General features: G+C 37.1%; 3 protein-coding genes across 5 annotated transcripts; 1 reads left to right on the top strand and 2 right to left on the bottom strand.

Moving 5' to 3' along the window:
• Nucleotides 1-710: 710 nt before the first annotated feature.
• LOC103986235 (alpha-L-arabinofuranosidase 1) lies at nt 711-15,679 on the top strand. 3 transcript variants are annotated; one of them, XM_065110097.1, is made up of 20 exons: nt 711-861; nt 975-1,144; nt 1,685-1,739; nt 3,222-3,433; nt 3,685-3,806; nt 3,905-4,058; nt 4,952-5,021; nt 6,564-6,709; nt 6,811-6,856; nt 6,942-6,994; nt 7,661-7,805; nt 8,389-8,507; nt 8,610-8,681; nt 8,814-8,917; nt 9,869-9,925; nt 10,140-10,338; nt 10,901-11,041; nt 12,487-12,696; nt 13,823-14,083; nt 15,264-15,679. In XM_065110097.1, exons 2-20 carry the CDS (start codon nt 983-985, stop codon nt 15,432-15,434), a joined length of 2,499 nt encoding a protein of 832 aa, XP_064966169.1. In that variant the 5' UTR covers nt 711-861; nt 975-982; the 3' UTR covers nt 15,435-15,679. The 3 variants fall into 3 exon arrangements, with proteins under 3 accessions (XP_064966169.1, XP_064966167.1, XP_064966168.1); XM_065110095.1 differs by lacking the exons at nt 12,487-12,696; nt 13,823-14,083; nt 15,264-15,679 and adding an exon at nt 11,315-11,620; XM_065110096.1 differs by lacking the exons at nt 12,487-12,696; nt 13,823-14,083; nt 15,264-15,679 and adding an exon at nt 11,315-11,620 and having other exon boundaries at nt 736-861; nt 978-1,144.
• A 229-nt stretch (nt 15,680-15,908) lies between these two features.
• LOC103986236 (calmodulin) lies at nt 15,909-18,605 on the bottom strand. Its single transcript, XM_009404177.3, has 2 exons — nt 18,401-18,605; nt 15,909-16,422 (listed from the first exon to the last, which is right to left on the bottom strand). Exons 1-2 carry the CDS (start codon nt 18,474-18,476, stop codon nt 16,049-16,051), a joined length of 450 nt encoding a protein of 149 aa, XP_009402452.2. The 5' UTR covers nt 18,477-18,605; the 3' UTR covers nt 15,909-16,048.
• A 2,244-nt stretch (nt 18,606-20,849) lies between these two features.
• LOC103986237 (uncharacterized) lies at nt 20,850-21,251 on the bottom strand. Its single transcript, XM_009404178.3, has one exon. The coding sequence runs from the start codon at nt 21,249-21,251 to the stop codon at nt 20,850-20,852; it is 402 nt and encodes a 133-aa protein (XP_009402453.2).
• Between the last annotated feature and the right edge of the window lie 2,649 nt (nt 21,252-23,900).

Here is a 23,900-nt window from a genome sequence, read left to right as displayed (position 1 = left end):
CAACGGATAAGCTTCTGATGTCATCGTACCATGAATCGCCCATCCCGTGGGCTCCAACGCATCTCATGCTGATGTTGCTACGGGCAACAGGTGACATCACCATGAAATAATCAATCAACTCAATAATGAAACGGCACTTGATGTATGGATCGCATCATTTACCCCATTTATTTTGACCATTTGAGCATAAATTAGTACATTTGATGACACCAATCAACGTTATCAATGAGAATTGTGACTGAAGCGAAAGATTTATACGCTAAGTGATACGTATTTGCAGGATTGACTTGTAAGAGAACTTATGTTTATTATATCCAAAATCCGGTGACTTATCACCAACTCGGATCACTGGCTATGATCTGCTGAGTGCAAGGCAAGCTTAAAAGCTCCACATCGACGGCGTCCGCGTGCAACGCGCAAGTCGAGCGTGGACACGTGTGGGGTCGTGGAGAGAATTGTATCTCGTTCGATCAAACGCATCTTGCAGCTAATCCCTTCCAACGTAGACGAACTTATGCACCACGCGACAGCCAATTAAATCTGTCGTCGTCTTAATCATTGTCGTCTCTTTACGAACAATATCCAAACTGATCGTGTTCAATCCCAGCCGTTCCTTTTGCTGTCCCAGAAGATGCACGGTTCCGATGGGCTCAGGAAAACCGTGCGTCCAAGCGACGGCAAGGAAGCTTAAGGAGCTTCGCATGCCGGAGCTTTCGGCATCCGTCGGATCCTGATCTGACGGTTCTCAACCGGGTCGCGTAAACGATATTAATCGCGGGCGCCCTCTCGTCTTCTTCCCTCAGTATCACATCTACTCTCAACCACTTCCAACTCCTTTCGGATTCCTTGATCGGAATTCCGGTAATCTTTTAGGTTTTCCTTCTTCCAAATATAGAAAGTGATGTACTCTTTCATCGATCATTTGATTCCAAGGCGTTCGTTCGGTTTAATAGTTCGTTTCTTGGAATTGGCAGCAGCGAGAATGGGTCTCCGAGGCACGCTATGCGCTCTGGTTTTGGTGTCGATTTCATGTTGGTGTTCTGCTTCCGGGATCAAAGCTAACCAGACGGCGACGTTGCTCGTTGATGCTTCACCGGGAATGGGACGGATGATGCCCCAGAACATGTTCGGCGTCTTCTTCGAGGTGAATTGTGTGCGCTTGTCCTTTTTTGTTTCGGCCAATGCTTCATTTTCATCTGTCGGATTGAAAGAAAATTATTTCCTTCTGTATTGCATTCGGAGTGGTAGAATCGGCCATGTTACAGAGTTGATACACTGACTTCAAACATATGCATAGCTAATGCTCTGCCAGTAGTAAGAAAGTTTAGGTTTATATTACATATGTAATGTTCCATTCATTCATGTCAAGTTTTTCAGCTTAAATGATTCTTTCTTGTCTAGGATGTCATGATTCATTTACTTGAACCGATGGCTTATTGCGTCTAATTCTATCCATTATTTTTAATATTTACATTGGTCCTCGTTAGTTTTACTGTCCTGTAGGATTTCTTTTGAAATGGTGTACATTCAGTAATGATGATTTCTTTACCATATTCTATCTCATCGAGTTAAATAGCCTCAGATATTTTGCTTTTAGGAAATTGCTATTTAGTTTTATGAGTTGTAGTTTAAAGCTTTGGCCATTGAGTTATGATTATTTATAAATTTGTAATACCATTTCTAGGAGATCAACCATGCTGGAGCAGGTGGACTATGGGCGGAGCTTATAAGTAATAGAGGTGAGCTGACGATTTGAAATATTGTATTGTGGTCATTAACATCTGTAGTTGCTACTTTGTCATAATTAAACTGACACTAAATTAGTGGTGTTATAACCACTGAACTCTGCCATGAATGTAGTTTGATCCAATATTTTATTGGCACTTACCTTTTCTCCTAGTAAGCAAAGATTGACAGAAGCTGAAGAAAATGTCTGCTTATTTCCACTTGGACACTAAATATTTTAATAGATAAGTTTGTAAAGAGTGCAATAGTTTTTGACAAAAACTTGTTATATGATATTGATTGTGGAAGTTAATTATTCTCTACTTTTGAACCCAGATGGGTGGATTATCATATGTGAGTTAAACTTAAACATCCAAATCTTTGTCCTCTGTAAGTTCTTGGTCTTTGCATCCATGGTCATTTTTACATTTACGGGGTGAGGAGGTGGCCGGGTTCTGCATGTTCTTGTTGAATTTGTTTTCATCCTCTGGTGGAAGAATATAGAAGAACACACTAAGATGTTCATTTTGCATAACTAACATAAATAAAACTATAAATAGTGTGGCATATGATTAATCAATTAATGAAATCAGGCCTCTGTGAACTGAAAAAGGTTGTGTGATGTGAGGAAGTTGCCAAATATATGAACATCCATTTCATTCATTAATTAAAATTTTTAATTGGAACCTAGAATAGTTTCTGCTTTTTCTGATTGGATGCAGCATAATTAATGACAGATAGAAGTCAGGCTGGTTCTTTGCTGTATATTTATCTGTGAGTTATGGACAATCTACAAAAAGAACTTTAGGTCATGTCCAAGTTTCTTTGAATAAAAAATGATTTTTTTGATATATTGATTTTTCCAGAGTTTATTTGTAATATTCAAAAATGCTTCTCACATGGCTAAGTGCCCGACATAAGGCACAAACAGCAGCCTGGCATTCATGAATAGGGCAAATGGGAATGGGGCCACGGGTGGTGCCCTTAGATGTGTGCATGTTAGCAACTCATGCCTTGAGTCAGGTACTGAGTCATGATATGTAGCACTGTCCTTCACCAATAGTCACATGTACCAGTTTAAATATGCATCCCATGCACAGACATTAACAAATGAATCAAACTGGTAGGTATTCTTCTAGGGAGAATGATTGAACTGAATCATCGATCACCTCAATTCTTCTTCTATTGCTTAGATCTGCTTGGTTGTCACGAGTAAAGTCACAATTCCCAATGACACTTGTCATATGTCTATTGCAAGGACTGTACCATCTTTATCTTCTTCTTAGTCTGTATCCTATTTGATTATATGCTCCAAATATACATGTTTTGTGAATTTGGCTGAATCGGTTTATGAAGAAATGATCTTTGGGCTAGTGGTTATTGAGACTATATATATTTTGGAGTAGCAAATGTACACACATTTTAGGTATAGTTTAACTTGGTTTGTTTATCATTATGTCCCATGTTGTTGAAGCCCAAATCAAACTCATTTCCAGGTTTTGAAGATGGAGGTCCCAATACTCCTTCGAACATATATCCATGGTCCATAATCGGGAATGAAACAAACATTATTGTATCAACTGATCGAACATCTTGTTTCATCCGCAATAAGGTTGCACTTCGAATGGAAGTACTATGTGACAATAACGGATCCAATATTTGTCCAGCAGGAGGTGTTGGTGTATACAACCCTGGTTTCTGGGGCATGGTGAGACATTCTTTAATATATAATATGATATTCAATTTATCTTGTATAATCGTATATCTTATTGGTTTAAGATCATGAAGACATTGCAGCACTAGGTCTCTTATATTATTTTAAATACTCAAATTTGACTAGTGTGATAATTCTTTCTATATATGTACCTTCAAATTTAGCAAAAGCAGATAGACAAAAACACTTTGGATATAGTAAATTACTGTAATATATACTTTTCTTTTATTACTGTTGCGATACAGAATATTCAGCAAGGGAAGGCCTATAAGATTGCCCTTCATGTGAGGACTTCGGAGTCGATGACCTTATATCTTTCACTGACAAGTTCAGATGGCTCGCTAAACCTGGCTACTGCTACAATTGAGTGAGCCTGTTTTGTTAAGTTTCACAAGTTGAATTGTTTGTGGTGAATAGGCAAATCTGCTTGTAATGTTTGTGCTACAATTTGAATTTTTCTTTTAGATCTGATACTTTAGAGAAGACAGACTGGACCAAGGTTGAGCTTCAGGTTGAATCTAGTGGAACAAATGTAAATGCAAGATTTCAACTGACAACCACTACAAAAGGTGTGATATGGTTGGATCAAGTTTCTGTGATGCCCTTGGACACATATAAGGTACATATTCGTTTTTTTTTCAAAGGTCTATATTCTTTGACATATTTGCTGAAACATCTAAGCATTCATGTGGCCAGTGAAATCTATATTCTTTCTACAGCTTCTACTGACACATTTGTTTGCCTAGACATATTATTGTTTATGAGAAAATTATAAATCAATATGTTTTTACAAAGATTTTATTTTAGTTGAGAAAACCATGTGATATTTTGATGGCATAAAGCTTCTTGTGTTGTTTTTTCGAAAGCATTTTTGGGTACTTAAATTGAATTAGGAACTGAATAAATACTGGCATTTTATTTACCATGATGATGCAGAACATATTATGTTTTTCCTGGTCATAGGAAAAATTCCATATGTCTTGGCTATAGAGTGAATAATTCTCTACCTTTTAGATTATCAAGCTCCAATTATACAAAGCAGGCATATTACATTTGTCTATGGATATCTGAAAAAAAAATGGCATGACAGTTTTTCTCTTTAAAGGTTGCTTCATAGATGACATGGTATGTAGCATGCACAACTCTTCTAAATTGTAGAATCTTGGTAATAAATGTAAATATGAAATAGGAAGTTCATGATTCCATGCTCTTAAGCAACTCAACAATTTTTCTCGGATGATATATTCTGAAAAATCATTTTATCTTGGAAAGCCTTGCTGATATGTGTGCATTTTACTTTGGTTCTCTGACATAATGGTTGTATATTCCTTTTGAACTTTTCTGTTTCATCTTTCTTTTAGGCGATTGTGGAGTTTACCATGTGTCTTGAACTAGTTATCTTTTTCCTTCTGAGATGCATGGAATATTATCAAGTGCAGAACACCAAAGAGTGACATTGGACACATTTGTTTTTTATTTCAAATCATTATTCAGTGGGTTAATGTACTGCAGGGGCATGGTTTCAGGATGGAGCTTGCTTCGATGCTAGCAGATCTGAAACCTCGATTCCTCAGATTTCCAGGTTTGCTCTTGGTTTTCCTTGTTAGTGTCTTCCATTATATTAGATGACAGCAAGTGAAGGACCATTGCATGGGAATCAATAGTCGCAATATGGAAGCCGAAATGCTATTGATAATATCTGTTCAAAATTCCAAATCCATAAGTAAAAACTGAGGCTGCAAAAATGTTAAATGTTTTAAATAACATTAAACTAAAGTTACTTTGACCATTTGAATCAGGCAATACACTAAGATTATTTGGAACACAAAACTGCAGTTGCCAATATATGTTGCAAATCATGAAATGAAAGGTGCCCTAATTTTCATTATGCATAAGTAATATAAAAAACAATTGCATGTGGAACTTGCCTCTGTTTTGTGATTAGGAAAGGTGGCTAAGTACCAAGTTTAGAAGTTGATTTCATAACTTTCCAAAGTTTTTTCATAATTTGGTCAATCTTATTATCAAAATAATATAGCAATGTGATTGCTCATCCCATAGTCAGTGCTGTATATTATTCATTCTTCTACTAACTTGTTCTCCACTTGTTAATGGCAGTCATTTGGACAAGAAGCCGAGATAATTCTGTTTTTATGCTCAGTTATAAAATTCACTTATCATCAGTTAGCCAGGAGTTTTAGGCTTCACTTGGCTTAGTAGTAATCCTGCATGAACAGATTTGGAAATTCAAGCCCTATGTCATCTGACTCTTGAGCTGTGCTCAAAGAGCCCTCTTATATATATAAACTATAGCATATCAGAGTAGTAGATGGTCGACCTTGTTTTGCCTTTTCACCCAATCTGTAGCATTATGTTTTCATGCTTGAAAGGAGAGAATCAGTCAGTTTACTCAGGTTATATCAGGTCTTCAAAACAAAGTCTTCAAATTTGGATAGAACAACAGAATGGTTAGATTGGACTATTTTGTATTTAGACTTGATGAGGAGATTAAAGACAATGTTTAATGAAAGTTTATTTAGAAACATATAATTTATTTTTAACATTTTTTTTCTATGATATTATATTTTAGATAAATTTGCATGCATGTAAATTTACATAAATCTTTTTCTTTGCATAAAATATTGTTTTATAAAATAATTTTGTGAAAGAATTCTGTTTTTCATCTTTGGCGTTCTCTGCTGTCTTGCTGTAGTGTACAACAGCTGAAACACGGGTGTTTCAGTTGAAACAAGCTGAACAATGGTTTTTGGTCAGTTACACTCTGTTACCGGACATGACTATTACTGTACATACAGCTCATTAAACCTAATCTTTCATGGCATTACATTTTATGTAGTTCACTGTAGTTCACATGTTCAAACAAAAGCTTTTGCATTTCAAAGAAACGAGCAATGATACAATATGGTGACATCAGAAGTGTACTTGTGAGTTAGTAGCAGTGTAACATTATTATCTTAATATGCTTCTCTGATGTATACACCATATAATCTATGACATACTCTATTTAGCTGCATCTTATCTCCTGTGCATAAGTGATAATGAGGTTGACATAGTTGTGAACTGATAAATGCACCTGCTTCTTTGCTTTTTTCTATTGTTCTAGGTGGCTCTTATGTTGAAGGAGAATGGTTAATGAATGCATTTCGATGGAGAGAAACCATTGGTCCTTGGGAAGAGAGACCTGGGCATTTCAATGATGTTTGGAAGTATTGGACTGATGATGGACTTGGATTTTATGAGTTCCTTCAAGTAGGTCTTCTGATTACAGACTATATTTAATGCATTCTTTAGATACTTAATAGTTATTAACTCCTCCATAAGCTTTGCATATTGATGCTGACTTACTGCAGCTAGCAGAAGACATTGGTGCTCTCCCACTGTGGGTGGTCAATACTGGTACTTGTCATGTGCTGTCAAATGAGCTATATTTTAATGGATTATCACTTCTAAATTATTTGTTTGTTACATATTTTTTTGACAGGAATAAGCCACAACGACCAAGTTAATCCCTCAAGCATATCAGCTTTTGTAAAGGCATGTCCAAAATTCAATTTTCCTCCATATATTCTTGTCACTGTTACACAGAAACATTCAATTTTTAAGTGCATCATTGGTTATCTTTCTTTTCTATCATAATTATCATATCTACCAAGAAAATACTTTCTTTTTTCTGAAAACTTAAACTTTGGACTTTAATTTGAATGTTAGAGACTTGTGATTTTTTCCATCATTCATATATATTACTTTTGTTACTTGAGAGTTCCATTATAATAGGATCATTTGTTATAGTTCAATTTAATCATCCTGGATCCTTTGGGTATTTGAGATCACGGTTATATATTTTGTGGATTTCCTGACAGTGGGTTGGGAGAATATTGCCAATGTTAACATGGTGGCCATTATGTTGGGACATTTTTGGCATGATCTATATGTTGCTTTGCATGTTTCTCGAGTTGACCTCTTGAACGTGTAACAGCCATCACATTCCTGAGCTCACAGGATACTTTGTCTTCCTCTTTATTCATTATATTTATAACAAAATCAACTTATGTGTCTCTATATTGTATCAAATCTTATGTTCTCATTGTTTGAGCTGGTGCCCTTATGCTCTTTTTATCTGAACCTACATCAAAAACCATAATGAGCTAGATCATGGCACCAAGAGTAAATTTTTGTTACTATCTGCTGATTATAAAACAGGATACGCTTGATGCTATTGAGTTTGCTAGAGGTGATTCTGGATCTAAATGGGGCTCTATTCGAGCATCAATGGGACATCCGGAACCCTTTCAACTGTACTATGTTGCCCTTGGGAATCAGGATTGTTCTAAGAGAAACTATAAAGGTAAATTTGCTTCATCTTTGACACACCTTAGAGTGGATTATGTACAATGGCAACACTGCTACAAGTACTTGTTTTAGGGAAGAGAAAGGATGTGGCCATTTTATTATTCTCTTAATTATACTGCAAGGATGTCTTCTTCTCAAGTCAGTCAGGATAGAAATTGTTCATATTATTGGCTACTATAGATATACAATTCTAGGAACCCCAAGATTGTTAACTTTGCTTCAGTATGTGAAACAAAACTTACCCATACATGTAATAAACTAAAATACAGCTATTCACAGATTAAGTGCAGTTGTAAGGGCCGTTTGACTCTTTTTTGGCTCATGTATGTGTCGAAGTTTGCATTATTTGGTAATCCTTTCTTTGAGCTTGTTGATCTGTTATATTTTTTCTTAGAAGATCTTTTTCCTTTTAATTTCTTGACAACTTCTAGAAGAGTAACCCAGATTCTTTTGTTGCCAAAATTAAGGAAATACATACAGTATCAAATATCATTTTAGCTTTACTTTCCAAAGAGAAATGTTGGAACAAAGGATATCATGTCAATATATTAGGAATATGCTGACTTGTCATTGGACAGGAAATTACTTGAAGTTCTATTCCGCCATTAAAGATGCCTATCCGGATATTCAAGTTATATCAAACTGTGATGGGTCTTCTGGCCCTTTAGATCATCCTGCTGATCTATATGACTTTCATGTAAGATCCCTTATAATTTGTCTATAGCATTATTTATTTGTGGTAGTTATATCTGCTTTGTGTCAGTAAGAGCAAAGTGCCACTGTAACACTTCTTTAATAGGTTTATACATCTGCGAACAACATGTTTTCCATGGCTCACCAATTTGATCGCACATCACGTAGTGGCCCCAAGGTATGAATAAATTGCTACTTTATATGCTAACTTAAGAATTGAAAGCGGAGCCTTACTCATAAATTATTATATGCTTGTTCAATAAAACTTTTTACTGTCTCTGAGAAATAAATCGTGATGATACTTTTCCAGGCCTTTGTTAGTGAGTATGCTGTGACTGGAAAAGATGCTGGCAAAGGTAGCTTTTTAGCAGCTCTAGCTCAAGCTGGTTTTCTTATTGGGTTGGAGAGAAACAGGTTTTTTTTTTTCTTATTTCCGTATTTTATAAGCATATCAATACTCTGAAATTTCTTTTTGCTGGCAAGCACGAAGCATATGAATCATATCTTGGTGTAAGGATCATCCATCCCTTATGGTGGCTTGCTTGTCTAAAAAAGACCTATATGAATCAAGACATTTTGTTTATAACAACTTATAGTTATTTCACCCTTCAAGTTTTCATGGGCTTTACTACTGATTGGGAAGCAGAGATTAGGAAACTTAAAATGGCCATAGAATCAGGACAGGAAAAGGCCAAGGAACTTGAAGAAATGCATATTTATATGGATCCTTTTTCACCACTCAGGATCAATATCACTACTGAAATTAAGTGTTATCAAATTCTTTGCTAACACTTTTGGTGAAGTCTTCTTAGAATTCTTCTACATCTTCTGATATCATTAATCTAAGTATCCTCACCTTGATGACCAATGCTTTTATAGGTCTTCGTTGGATACATCAAAACCACCTATAAGCAGTTCCCTTTTGTTTTACTCTTGATTTATGCAACCATTAATTGTTCATAGATGTAAGATCTTCTTGCTATATTGTTTTCTAATTAACACTCTATTTTGTTCTAGTTGTCCAACATTTTGACGTATTAAAACTACTTAGTCTTATGATGCATAAACTAAAGATAAAAGTTAATTTAATTTCCATCAAGATTTTGATCAGAGTAATCAGACAAGTTTCTGCCTTGGATACTTCCAAAACTACTTAAGACTAAACTAGTATATCACAGATTCTTTTAGCCATTTGTAGGAACAATTTTTATTGGAATTACAGCATTGACTCAGATCAGTTGGACATCTTAAATTTGGATATACTGTCTCAGAAAAAGCCAAACCTTATGGTTAAATTTGTTGGCTGAGTTTTTCATCTTATGTATTTTGTGCTGCTGCTGATTGCTATTTTTGGTTTCTGTGCAGTGACATTGTTGAGATGGCAAGCAATGCACCACTTTTTGTCAATGACAATGATCGAAGGTAACTCTTTCAGCTGAGTCTTCACATCTTGTCTAATTGGTATGGTTTTGAGATATGATGTTTTCCTTTTCCTGATGGAGAACCTGTTCTCAACTATGGCAGTATAAAAACAGAGGACCATTCAATGCAGCAAGACGTTACTATTCCTCTTTGATCAGAATACTACTTTGCATAAAATTTTTTAATCTGATATAGAACTTTTCTTTGAGTCAAGGTGGAGTCCAGATGCAATTGTCTTTAACTCGTGGCAGCAATATGGAACACCGAGCTACTGGATGCAGCACTTCTTCAAGGAATCAAGTGGTGCAATTTTTCATCCTTCTGTCTTACAAGCTAGTTCCACCAAATCGTTGATGGCATCTGCAATTACTTGGCAGAAATCTGAAGATGGCAACAAGTACCTTAAAATAAAGGTTTCATTTCATAAAATCCACATCACATGTGTTTTTTTTGTTTGTCATTTCCATTCTGGCAAATTGATTGTTGATCTGGTTTCTGGTAGTTTTCTTCTTTGTCAGTTGTTGAATTTTCTTTCATGCATTCCTCCTTTCAAGTAGAACTTTTGCAATTTTTTTCTCATCAATTGTTTCAGCAATGCAAAAGCCATCATGTTGTCATGATCTGCATTCTCCTGCAAAGTCATTTTTTGAGGACAACTAACTAGTTTGACATTTTCTAAGCCAGTTTTTTTTAATAAAAGACATGTGTAATTGTTCTTTTCTCAATCCCTGTTTCTGATTCATTTGGCAATTTGTTTCATTGGCTACTTTAGTGTAACATGGCCAAGTCAATGGATTCAAGTAATATTTTATCTATTTCCTGACATTTGAGAATTTAGATGTGATCTTTCCCTCTTCTTATGTTGGCTAATCATTCTCTTTTCCTTTTACGTTAAGAGCTCAGCCGACTGTTTTCTATGGATGTAATATATTTCATGGTCTTCCTTTCATTAACCAAGCGAAGTTCTGCATGCAGATAGTCAACTGTGGCAGTGACCTTGTGAATCTAAAGATCTCTGTCACTGGACTAGAGAATGATGTTTGCTCATGTGTATCTAAGAAGACTGTGTTTACAGGTGGATTGACAGATGAGAATTCATTCAGGGAACCAAAAAAGGTGAAGTTGACCCTCTTCATTGCATTTTACATTTATTAGAGCCTACTTTTCCATGCATAGATAGATAGACCTTTACTATGAGAAGAGAGGATGTAAATATGCATCATATCTGCTTTCTTCAGTCTAATGAATACTAAATACGTATGCATGTTCCTATACTTCCAATACTAAATATCGAATATTATCTTTGGCTGCAGTGAAATATATTTGTTTCTTTTGTTCTTTAAATCCAATGGTATTCCTCTCCACTTATTTGTTATTTCAATATTATAGGTGTTTCCAGTTAGCAGCAAGCTTCCAAATGCAGGGAGTAACATGGATGTTGTGATTACCCCATATTCCCTCGTCGCATTCGATCTGTTTCTTGCTCCACCAGCATCCTACAGCTCTTCAATGTAATTAGAGTTGTGGCATGTAATAATGGTTTATAATTCGTGTGTAATGTGACCTTATCCAATTGATGAAATATGCATACTTATTGATCAATGTAAATCGTATTTAGCAATGAATGCTAAGCACAACAACGTGTACAGCCTTGTATCTCAAATTCAATTTAATAATCTGTGATTTCCATGTTCAGATCTCTAAATTTAAATTTAGTATATGTTTGCTCAAAAGACCTAAAAGAACTTGCAGTACTCAGAATAGAGATTTCCAATACTAAATGACAATTGTATAAAGAATAATAAAAATATTGTAACTATTTTTGTATTTATATTTATTGTATACTATATCTAAATGTATAGGCTCATTATGTCATTTCAAACCTACAGTATTAAATTGTTAAATTAAATTAAATTGTTCGATCATCGACGTTAAAAGACTTGTGAAGTTTGCAATTCCAACTCCCAATTTCTTCATTGTATTTTTTTTATTTTCCCTTAATATTTTTTTTTCTCATCTTATATCAATATTAATTAAATCAAATCATTTTTCGGTAGCTAACGAAATGCATGCACAGTTAAGTGATGGAGGGTTAAAATGTCTTAATCCAAACCCACAAAGACCCAATCTGACCCGGTCTAACCTCTCCTCTCTATTCTTGGGATGCGACTCGAGTGTTAGTTACGGAATATTGGGTCGGATTAAGACCGGATTGATGCGGGGCTCGGATGGTGTTGTGTGGGCCCGAATTCCAAGGGGCTTTGATCCACCGCAGAGTCTTACGCGTTGAAGAAAACCAAGCCGTGGTGGTTTCCCTGTTCGTGTCTGACGTCGAGCAGCGGCGGCAACATGGATGCTCCGAGTTGAAGCGGCGGCGATTGGTGGAATAGGAAGACGCCCTCCGCCCGCCGCCCGCCCCCACCACAAATCATTCCTGTCGCCAAAAGAGGAGGAGGAGGAGGGAGGAGGCGGGGACGGGCCGATCGATGGGGCGGCTGGGGCTCGTGATGTGCGACGCGGCTATGTCGTTCATGTGGGTGTGGGCCGGCGCGCTCGTCAAGCTCCTGGTCTACGACGCCCTCGGCCTGGGCCACCGCCCCGGCGGCGAGGCCCTCAAGATGGCCCTCGTTGTCGGTTACATGTTCCTCTTCGCGTGGCTCGGCCACGTCACGCGGGGTGGCGCCCACAACCCTCTCACCGTGCTCTCCTACGCCTTCTCCGGTGGTCCCGACGGGTTCCTTTTCACAGCCCTGGGAAGGATCCCTGCGCAGGTGAGTTCCTTTGCTTGCTTGGATTCTGCTCCGTTTTGGTCGATCTGCCATGTCGATTTCCTGATTCGGTGATGCCGCTTATTTGATAGATGTTGAATGGGGATTGGCTCTGTTTGTTGAATCCGATCAGGTAGTTGCTCGATTGATTTGCGACCAAACTGTGACAGATAGGGAACTTTTGATCCGTCACTCTTTAGTTTCATCTTCCTGTCAGGACTTTGGCTATTTGTGTGTACTGTGTAGGAGTCATTGCCAAAGATCGGTATAAATGCACAGACACTCCTATTTGTGTCAATATTAGGAAAAGGCATTAAAATTTATTACCATATCTCTTAATCAATTCTGTGATGCATGTGCATGTCATGGCATGGCATGGTTTTATCAGTATGCTCAGCTGTGGGACTGCACATATCACATAGGCATGTGTTCAGGGTATCTACAATGTGCTCTGACCTACAAAGGAGTGAAATCAATGGCGAATTGAGAATTCCCAGATCCCAGCATTATTTTTTAGCATGTAATTATGAAGTATCAAGGGTCAAACTTATGGACCACATTTGAGTTCATAATTTCAAGGTCATATGTGGATAATTTGTGTCCCTGTATCCCTCCTGAAGATATCTGTTGCTTGATTTGGTGAGATATGTAAAGAGTTTCTATTGGATTCTAAGGGAATATTGACCTCCCAAGTCTGTAGTTAGAACTGTGCATTGACAGAATTCTTGTTTGCTAGGGTTTCCTTTTTCTTCGCTTTGTTGAGATCATGGAACAAATGTTTCAAGTAATTTTATCCTTAGATGCAAACCTCTTCAATGCAGCATGATATTAATTTTTGTAGAATACAATGCGCTTAATAAATATTGGATTTTCTAAGTTGTATATTTAAGTTCGATCTATTACTAAACATTTAGTAGTGCGTCTCTATCCTTTCTCATATGAGTGCGGTTTAATTTCCAAAAGATAGTTAATTATCTATTGGTAAGTTTTCTCAGTTTTGCATGTCCTAGCAAAAGAATGGTTGATACGAGGTTAGTTTTCATATTAAATTATTAATATTAGATTAGTTAGCAGCCTTTTGCAACTTAATCATCGACTGTATTTTTTGACCTAAATTTGGCATGTTCAGGTGATAGGATCAGCAACTGGTGTTAGATTCATCAAACAAACCTTTCCTTCGATAGGCCATGGACCTCGTTTGAGCATTGATATCCATCGTGGGGCATGGACAGAAGGGTTCCTTACATTTATGATCGTGATGGCCTCACTAATGCTAAAGAAAAAAGATCCTGGAAGTTTCTTCATGAAAACATGGATTTCAAGCATTTTCAAGTTGGCACTTAATGTCCTTGGTTCTGATTTAACTGGAGGAATTATGAACCCTGCCTCTGTAAGTGCTTTATATTATTTTGTAGTGCAATTGATTTTAGATAATTGTTCTGAAACATAAGCTCTTTCGTTTGCCTGAAAACGCATGTCGGATATGTAGTACTAAACAATATCACAAAAAGAAAAATCTCTAATCAGAATCCAATATGTGAAAAAAGAAGAGAAAATTATATCACAATTTGATGCTTGTGCTTTTCTTTCAACTTAATAAATTATTTAGTCAATTATTTTACTTAATAGTGTAGAATAATAGAGCTAAATATTCCATTTGAGAATTTTGTGCTAACAGCAAGCATTCTCAAATAATAGATCAACATGTAAACCTCCTAAAATTGTTAAAAGGGGTGCATCTTTAATGCGATAACATGGTGTGGTTTATATCTCTTTTTTATTTAATGCGATAACATGGTGTGGTTGTTATGAGATCTTGAGCTGTTCTCGTAAAAGGAAATTCTGACCCCATGTTCTAATCCATTATTTTTCTCTTGAGGATGCATGTCTTGATGTACCAAGTTTATTGATGCATTATATGGCATAGATAATTGTCTCAGATGGCAGATGCTGGCACTTGGGGTATGCTAGCATGTAACGTATGTTGCCGTTTTTTTCTGACGTCAACCAGCACAAATCGGCATGAGTTCAGTTTGCTTTCTAAAGCCTCTTGGCACATGACTATGCATAATTATTCCCAGAAAGTGGTTATATGTGCATGGCATAAGGTACATCAATCATAGTTCCAAAGGGTGGTTGTTATGAGATCTTGAGCTGTTCTCATAAAAGGAAATTCTGGCCCCATGTTCTAATCCATTGAAATGAAAACATCGTAACTTCTGGAGGACAATAACTCTTTGTAGTTCTTTCATGATTAAATGCAAAATATGAAGAGAACAATCAAGGTTTCTGATCTATGTATTAATTATATCATTACACGTTTGCATTTAAATTTGGCTTGAGCAGCATCTTGATCTCGTGCGGGATCAACGTCTTGTTTGGTTGAGTCCCAGATATCCAAGTCTGTTAGATGGTTGATCCTGGACATGGTTTCAGATTCATTTTCATTAGTTGTAATGGATTTGGAAAGTTTGATGCAAATTTGCATTTTCCCTACATTGTTTTTTCTTGTTCCAAGCTGTCTTTAGATAATGATTACTACTCCTTACGACATGTCATCTGTTCTGCAGGCCTTTGCTTGGGCATATGCTCGGGGAGATCACATAACGTTGGATCAACTAATTGTTTACTGGTTTGCGCCCATTCAAGCAACTTTATTAGCAGTCTGGACATTCAGATTGCTTACCGAGCCAAAGAGCAAGGTGCAAAAAGCTGATGAAAACAAGGTTAAGTCGGAGTGAAGGAATGCTCCAACTTTTGCGTTCTCATTCTTGTAATAGAAGGTCAGATTGTTCATCACACACACCACATTTAATTTTGTAATTGGCAGCTCAATGCCCATTAGGGAGGATGACGTGGACTTGTCTATGTTTTGACTTGCTCCCCATGTTGCTGCCACAAAGATTGCAGTAGAAAGTAGGTTTTTGACACAGTTGTCATGATATAAGAACACAAAATGAATGATTAGAATGATGGAGTTGGACAATTATTAGTCCTAAAATACTGGAGCTTAGGTGAGATTTGTCACTTGTGGATTACCTATGTGGGTTTTTGCACATTGCTATGGATAAACAAATCCTGAACTGATTCACCAAAAATTGGAGATGCAAACAAATTCTTGGTTCAAGCAACCGACGGGAAAGGAATCTTTTAAGCCACACTTGAAACATAAAAGCATGGAAAATACTATAGTTCTTCATCTTGAGGCATGATCACAGGAGAAGCAAACTAAATTAATCAAGCAAATGATTTCATCATCTTCCAAGTTCAGGATAGTTGGATTCAAACAAAACCCATCCATGGGGTTTGTAAATTAAAACAGACAGGGATGATCATGAGATTTTATTTCGAGGACTCATTTTGCCATCATGACCTTGACAAACTCGTCGTAGTTGATCTGACCATCTCCATCGACATCAGCTTCACGGATCATCTCGTCGACTTCCTCGTCCGTCAGTTTCTCACCTAGGTTGGTCATGACATGACGCAACTCAGCAGCAGATATGAAACCATTCTGATCCTTGTCGAAGACTCGGAAGGCCTCCTTCAGTTCTTCCTCTGAGTCGGTGTCCTTCATCTTTCGGGCCATCAGATTGAGAAACTCAGGAAAGTCGATCGTCCCATTACCATCTGCATCAACCTCGTTTATCATGTCCTGTAACTCTGCTTCTGTAGGGTTCTGACCCAGAGAGCGCATCACAGTCCCAAGCTCCTTAGTAGTGATACAACCTATTGAAATACCAAAAAGAAGAAACCAATGTGATTAGGTCCTATCTTTAAATTGAGTGATTAATGAAAATCTTTAAAGAATGGCTACAAATTAAACACAATCAAACTTCATAATATACCCAAAGCAACATAATTGCAATGGATTGCTGGTAGAAGAAAGAAAAAAACTCAATACAACTGTCGAACTGCATTGTACACATCTGATTAAGATAAATAAATATATTCTCATTTAACTAAAATATTTTCTCCTGCTTTGTCTGACTCATTATTACCACCTTCATCGCAACAGTATATAACAATTTCTCCTCAGCCAGCTTCCGTAACTAATGTGAACTCCTAAACGCTGTTACATGAGGAAGTTGAGATCAATGGAAAATCAAAATAATCCATATATGGCCTCAGGTGGCACTACTAGTTAATGACTATTGGATTTAGCATTCATTCTATGATCAACGTGTAGAATGTAAAAAGAATGGAAGTGTTCTTCACATCCTATCTCTTTCTTTTTTTCCCCTCCTTTCTTAGTAGCGGAGAAAATCAAGTCTAGATGCACATGAGGCATGATCTAACATCGACAATTAACCAAACCATGACATCTCCTTCAATCACATTCATATTAAACTCATGGTCCAAAATGAAGTCCATAGTATTATTGTGAGGCCAGCAACGAACATTGACCTTTCCAAGCCTCGAGCCAATGGTGCGCTAGTTGGACCAATGGGACAAGCAATCGGATTGCAGGTTTCATAAACAATATTAAAAATAAATTATACTCATAGATAGTACATAGATCTACTTTTATGATTAAAATGTTAAATAATAAAAACGAAAATACAGTTGTGAAATCTCTTTGTTATAGAATGAATTGCAGAAATTTGGTGATCAAAAGATAAAATTTCATTTCCTATGAGTTGGATGACAGAAGAATAGGCCGATAGCACACAACATGTGATGATAAAAAATAAGAACAAAGAATGATAGTGAAAGGGAGCAACTACAAAGAGGATGGTGATGAAAGCATGAAAGAGGTCAGGAAGAAAAGGATAGAGGAGAAAGAGACAGAACGCGGAACGACTAGAGAGAGGGTTTGGGTAAAGCATGGGTCTGGTTACCATTTTTTTCCCATCGGATCGGCCACTCTGGTTCTAGTTTAACAACTATGGTCCAAAGATGTCAAGCCCCGAGTCCCATAATGCCAATGATAATACACCATCAAAACATAACCAGAATTAGATTAATACTATTAATTTCTAGCATCAATTTCTCTTTCACCAAAATAAACGCAACAAGGTATGCCAACGGAAAGCAGATGGCACATTTTGTCATCAGCTTGCTCATGGGAGCTCATGAAGTATGGTTCTCTGTAGGCTACAGCTCGCACGGTTTTGTCCCTTGGTATCCATCCCAAATGGTCATCACTCTTCGATTCCTGGCCAGTGTGAGACTGATGTGGCCTCGTCAGGTATTCAAACTTTGCTTGGCTTGCATTGCTGCTATGTCGGCCATGAAAAAGCTTAAAGAGTTCAATGTTGTGTAATGGAGAACGCGACCATATCAACAACTTCATCCTAACATCAAATCATGGCATTCTCAGCACTATTGTATCGAACATCTACCACAGCAGACCTATCTAATCTTGACAACTACAGCAGACCTAAAAGAAGAAAGAACTTCTTTTAGGCCCCAAAAAGAAGAACACAAATCTCGAGCTAAGAAGTTATATTCACAAAACAACATGAATCCATCTCAAATTTTTCTAGAGTCTCAACCTTGAGAAGATTCCTAACAATCTCATAAACAACCCTGAAAGAGTCACAATCGATTTCTATGCGTGCCAAACAAAGATCAAACGAGACCCAGATCCAAAGAAGAGCAGAATCACCACAAGATCCGAAGGCAGGAGGAGATAACGAATCGAAACAAAAAAGGCAAATGGAACAAAAGATAGGATCAGAGTGGGAGACGGAAAGGATCTAACCATCGCCGTCCTTGTCGAACAAGCTGAAGGCCTCCTTGAACTCGGAGATCTGCTCGTCGGTGAGCTGCTCCGCCATGCGCCCCCTCAAGAATCGGGATCGGGCACCAGGGCGATCCGAAGGAGGAGATCGGTAGCAGAGGGACGCGCACGCAGAGGGAAGGAGGAGAGAGACAAGCGCCAGATCTCGATCTCTTTATGCTCTCGACATCGGGGGCGGGGTGGAGCTTCGCAGGGCCGCCTGCGACGGCAAACCAACGGCGTCATAACAGACGTTATCTCTATTTTTACGAAAATACCCAAACTCATCCCCGTCTGTGAAATGACGATTATGTTCCGATACAGCTTCTTCATTTCCCAGCTTATCCTCTGCGAACGTCGACGGCGTTTGTGACGGCATGGGGGTAGTTTCGGTAAAACGGCATGAAATGTTCGTTCCAGTCAGTAACGGCGACTGGGAATACCGGTTTTACCCCTTCGTTACAACCAAAACGACTTATTATCGCTCAGTAAAATATATTATGCCCTCGTAATAATAATAATAATAATAATAATAATAAATAATTCATCGACTTCATCTATATTTGTAGAAAAAGAAATATAATAGATTTTATTTCAAGGATTTACGTAAAAAGAAAAGGTCCTTTAAAAGTTTTGGAATAGCTTATTTGGATTTTATATGTATATTTCTTTGACTGTTCAAGTCATTCACACATGTCATCCATTGAATAAAACTTAGGAAAATCACTATCAACAGTAACTATCAACAAAATTTAAAGACATTATAATCTTTAAATATGTAAAATATCCAATAATCACTTTCACCAAATAATTTACTTCTTTTATCCAAACATATTAATTGATGTTTCAATACCATTATACTCACACTCATTATGTTATATATAGAAATCAATAATGCAAATTTTATTTTAGTTATATATATATATATATATATATATAATCAGTCAATTAAAATAAATAAATAATTAATTAATTGGAAGAAGAAGCTAATTGGAATCCATAAGCATAAATTGCTTTCACCTTGAAATTTTTGGTCATGAATAATATTGTTTTCATCAGAGAATTACAATACAAAGACCAAAATAATATTTGGGTCTCTGTCATGTAATTCTCTGATAAAGACCAAAATAATATTTTGGTCATTGTCTTGTAATTCTCTGATAAAGACAATGCAACTATTCATGACCAAATTCTACAATGTATGTTTTGAAAGGAATTTGGAGCAAAAAGAATTTAACAGTAAATATCTCCTGCATTAATCATCATAATATTCCCTCTTTACTAACCTACTTTTCTTTCATATGCACGTATAAACATACATATATACACATATATAATAACGTATGTGATTGTACACAAATATACAGGTCAGAATTAATTCATCTTGGTTTTTTATTCTCTCTCCTCTATATACATATATACTCTGATATTAGTGACCACAATCCCTTGACAAAAATTATAAGCATAATATAGGAGAATAATATATACAGATCAGATCAGAGAGAATCTATTCTCTCTTTTTTGAGAATTTAGATCATGACAAATGTAATATTAGATCACCATGACATCAAACATAGGAGAAAAGAGCACACGAAGAACAACATGTATTGAACCAGTGACTGGAGCTGTGCAGTGCCGCATGAAGACCATCCAATAAGATGCTACTCCTATTTGAGATTATCTACGACCATCGATAGCGATTATGGTTTTGGATGGATCTATTGCACTTAATTCAGCTTTAATGCTGGAGAAAGCTTCAAACAGGCAGTGTCGAGCATTCAAGATGTGTCCGTCTGTCTGTCTTCCTACCGAAGACCGCCTGTCTGTCTGTGCATCTCAAACAGCTTCACTTGCTTTAGTTTTGTTGTGATCATTTCTTACAACTCTTAATCTTTTTCTCTCTTCCTTTTTTTTTTGTGTTTGGGGACTGGTGATTTCTGGATTATTGCTTCTTTCTTCCGTGCAACACATGACAAGACCCACAAAGTAGTTCCCAATACCATAATCTGTGAGCGAAGCCTGAGCATGCACTGCAACCTCTTTGTGAATCTAAACCTGCTTATGATCATACATGCTTTCCCATTCATCATCCCCCTCACCTCCGATCCTTTGCTATGGTCTCAAACCATACAAGCAACTTGGAATTTGAATCCAAACGTGTGTCCCACGGATGCTGTAAACAAGAGGAGCAGCGAAAAAAGAGGGAAGAGTAGGAAAAGATCGAACGAGAAACGGAAGAGGACGGATCGGATCAACAAAAGAAAGCGCCGTGGGAAGCTTTTGCTCGGCCTTCAGATCGAGACAAGGAGAAAGCATTGCAAAGCTTAGGATGGTCGGCTGTGCCGCCATCAAACACCATCAGTATGCTCTCGTAATAAACATGTCTTATTATTAGTTACAGATCAACATATATGTGCCCTTTCACGATTGCTCACGCTTCACTGGCCATCCAAGATCCACCTACAAGAGACTCATAGTACAGCGGAAAGCCATCTAACGTCTGCGGGGTGAAAGCATCATCGAACACCTCAAACGGCGACGCCGCTGCGGCCTTGTACGGATCATCGACTGCACCCGTCGACTCCAAGCTCGGATCTCGAGGTGCCTCGCAGGCCGCTGCAGATCCGGGCAGGGATTCCGCCATCGACGAGTCCGTGGCGGCCATGTAGGCGACGTTGGAGTCCCGGCCGGTGAGCTTCTGCACCAGGCCACGGAACTTGGCGGCGCTGGTGGTGACCTTCATGGGGTTGGAGATGTACACCACCTTGATGGGCTTCTTCTTGGCCTTGGCTTGCCCGGGGGTCTTCCGGGGGACCACGCTCGGTCTCCCCATGTCTGGTCTGGCAGCAGCAAGGCCAGGTGAGGGGGAAATATAGAGGAAGGGAAGCAGAAGGGCTGCAAGCGCAGGTGTGTGATGCTGGTTGCTGCTACCCACAGATATGGGTGAGCGGATGAAGCAATCAAGGGAGACGGTGGGTGAAGGTGTACTGCCGTGCCCTCAGTTGTGGAATCCAACAAGGGACACTTGGTTATTTATGGTGATCTGTAAGAGCGGTAATCTTGGGAGGAAAAAGGAGCGCGGTTAATTTCCTGGAAGCTGAGGTTGAAGACAAAGACGTGCTTTGGAGAGGCCGAAGGATTGCTCGGTCGGGTTTGACGGACGCACGTGAGGATACTATTACAAGCAATCAATCATGTCCAATAATTGTGCCACGTGGTTTTCGACGAAGGAGGGCTCGAGACTTTGACGTACAAGATGAGGCCCGTTGTGACGTCATCGAGACAGCGATGGTCCGGCTCACCCCTATATATATATATATATATATATATATATATATATATATATATATATATATATATATATATATATATATATATGAATTCCCAAAAACAACTCCTCTTTATTGATTTCTCTAGCCCTCAATTTCTTTTTGCTTGATACATTTATCTTCTTCTTTTTTTTCTCTCTTTTTCAATATATTGATGTATAGGGTGAAGCGATTTAGTTATAATATTTTTAATAATATCAAAAAATAATATTGCGTATTATAAAATATTTATATTTATAGTATTTTTATATCATATTATTTTATTTTTAATAATACTAGAAAAAAAATACTATCATGCCGTATAAAAACATTGTAACATAATATTTTTGTTCTTAATAATACTAGGAAAACATGATGATACAATACAAAAATATTATAACATAATATTTTTATGATATTATTAAAAAATATTATAATTAGATCGGTTCACCTTATATATCGAAAAAGGAACGAATGAAAAGGAAAAGAAATTGGTGTTTTAGGTATTAGACAAAAACAAAGAGTTAGAGAAGTTTTTAAAAAAATATTTTTCAAAAAATAATGTCATATATATATATATATATATATATATATATATATATATATATTTATTTATTTATATAATCTTAAACGTTTTAATTATTATTTTGATTTTTTAATTGGGTTGGTAGAAAGGCGGCTGACCATTAAGAGAAGGAGCCTTTTGGCTTGAAAAGGGCCCAATAGAAGTCAGCGAGTGACGTGTATGTCACATGTCCAAAGCTTCACGGTAAGGAGATCAAACAACAGCATAAACATCAGCCGACATTGACGAAGGTGATGATGTTTTGTGTTCACGGAAAGGAGATCAAACAACAGCACAAACACTAGCATTTTAAGGTCCTACTCATGCATTTTGTTCACTCACTATGGCAGCCAATCTTCAACCCCACCAAATCAGTCAGTCATACTTTTGGATTCAAGTGATTGTCCCAATTTTATTTGTTGTAGTAAATTTGTGTGGTTAAAGCTAAAAAACATGACTTCCTTCCTATGTATTACTACTCTCTACTTTAAACCAATCAACATTCGAAGGCATCAACTAGTTTAATTAATAGAAAGATCTTATCGATCCGCTTGGCTATACCTTTCGATCGTAACATAAATATATTAATTTTATTATTGATTAACCATCTTTATCGACCGAGATATCGAATCACGATTAGCCACGTTCCTTCGTCTGACTATGCCAACCATCTTATAATAGACGGCTATGCCTACATAAAGGACGTGTTAGGTAGGAAGATTGGGTTTATCTCTCTGATTTATTATTATTTTACTGCATATCGGTCATGTGCTGTGCTTAAGCACACTCACATCCCATTGGCTTTCCTAACAACACCCACTACCGATGATAGATTGCTGGTTGATCATTGCTAACTTTATGCCTACCTCTCCACAGTTTGGAGTTCATCACATGAGATAAAACATCTTCTAAGTATGAATACATCCCTCATTCTGTATTGCGTTCAGTACTCTGTATCATAATATTAGGATTTTAGAAGATTCAAACTGTAATATTACACCACCAGATGCAGTGGATGTTGTGGCTGTGTAGTTTCCACACTTAGTCAAAAGCACAGTCCCTTTCCGATTCTCTTCTCCTCTCCTCCAGCTTGTGTCATGTCTCCAGAAGAAATGGAGAAGACTTGTTATAGCTGTCCAATCTCCTTTTGTTTTCTTCTTATATTTAATTAAGGACTGCAGCACAACTTTGCTGGCTTGTGATCCAGTCAGCATAAAATAACAATTTAACTTTCTAGTATTCATCCCTATCAAAATTTAGAAATAGCATATTTATCCCTTTAAATTATAGTGTATATATATATATACTAATAACCATGACTATCATCAGAACTTAAAAATAAAAAAATTAATATCTAAATATCCTTTATTATTCACATTGATTATTTGACTTTTTATATTATTATTATTAAGACATTACTTTATATATATATATATATTTATATATATATATATATATATATATCTGGTCAAAATGCTTAACACCAGATTTATATAATATCAAGCTTCATTGGTTTGACTGTGCTGCTGCGTCCAATATAATATTTTCTTCGACTTCAGCAACAATTGATCACAGACGCACACCGAAGCTGTATATATTTGGTCAAAGC

This window comes from Musa acuminata, chromosome BXJ2-5, assembly GCF_036884655.1.
Source record: "Musa acuminata AAA Group cultivar baxijiao chromosome BXJ2-5, Cavendish_Baxijiao_AAA, whole genome shotgun sequence".
NCBI classification, from domain to species: Eukaryota; Viridiplantae; Streptophyta; class Magnoliopsida; order Zingiberales; family Musaceae; genus Musa; species Musa acuminata.
This window is presented reverse-complemented; position numbering and strand designations above follow the sequence as displayed.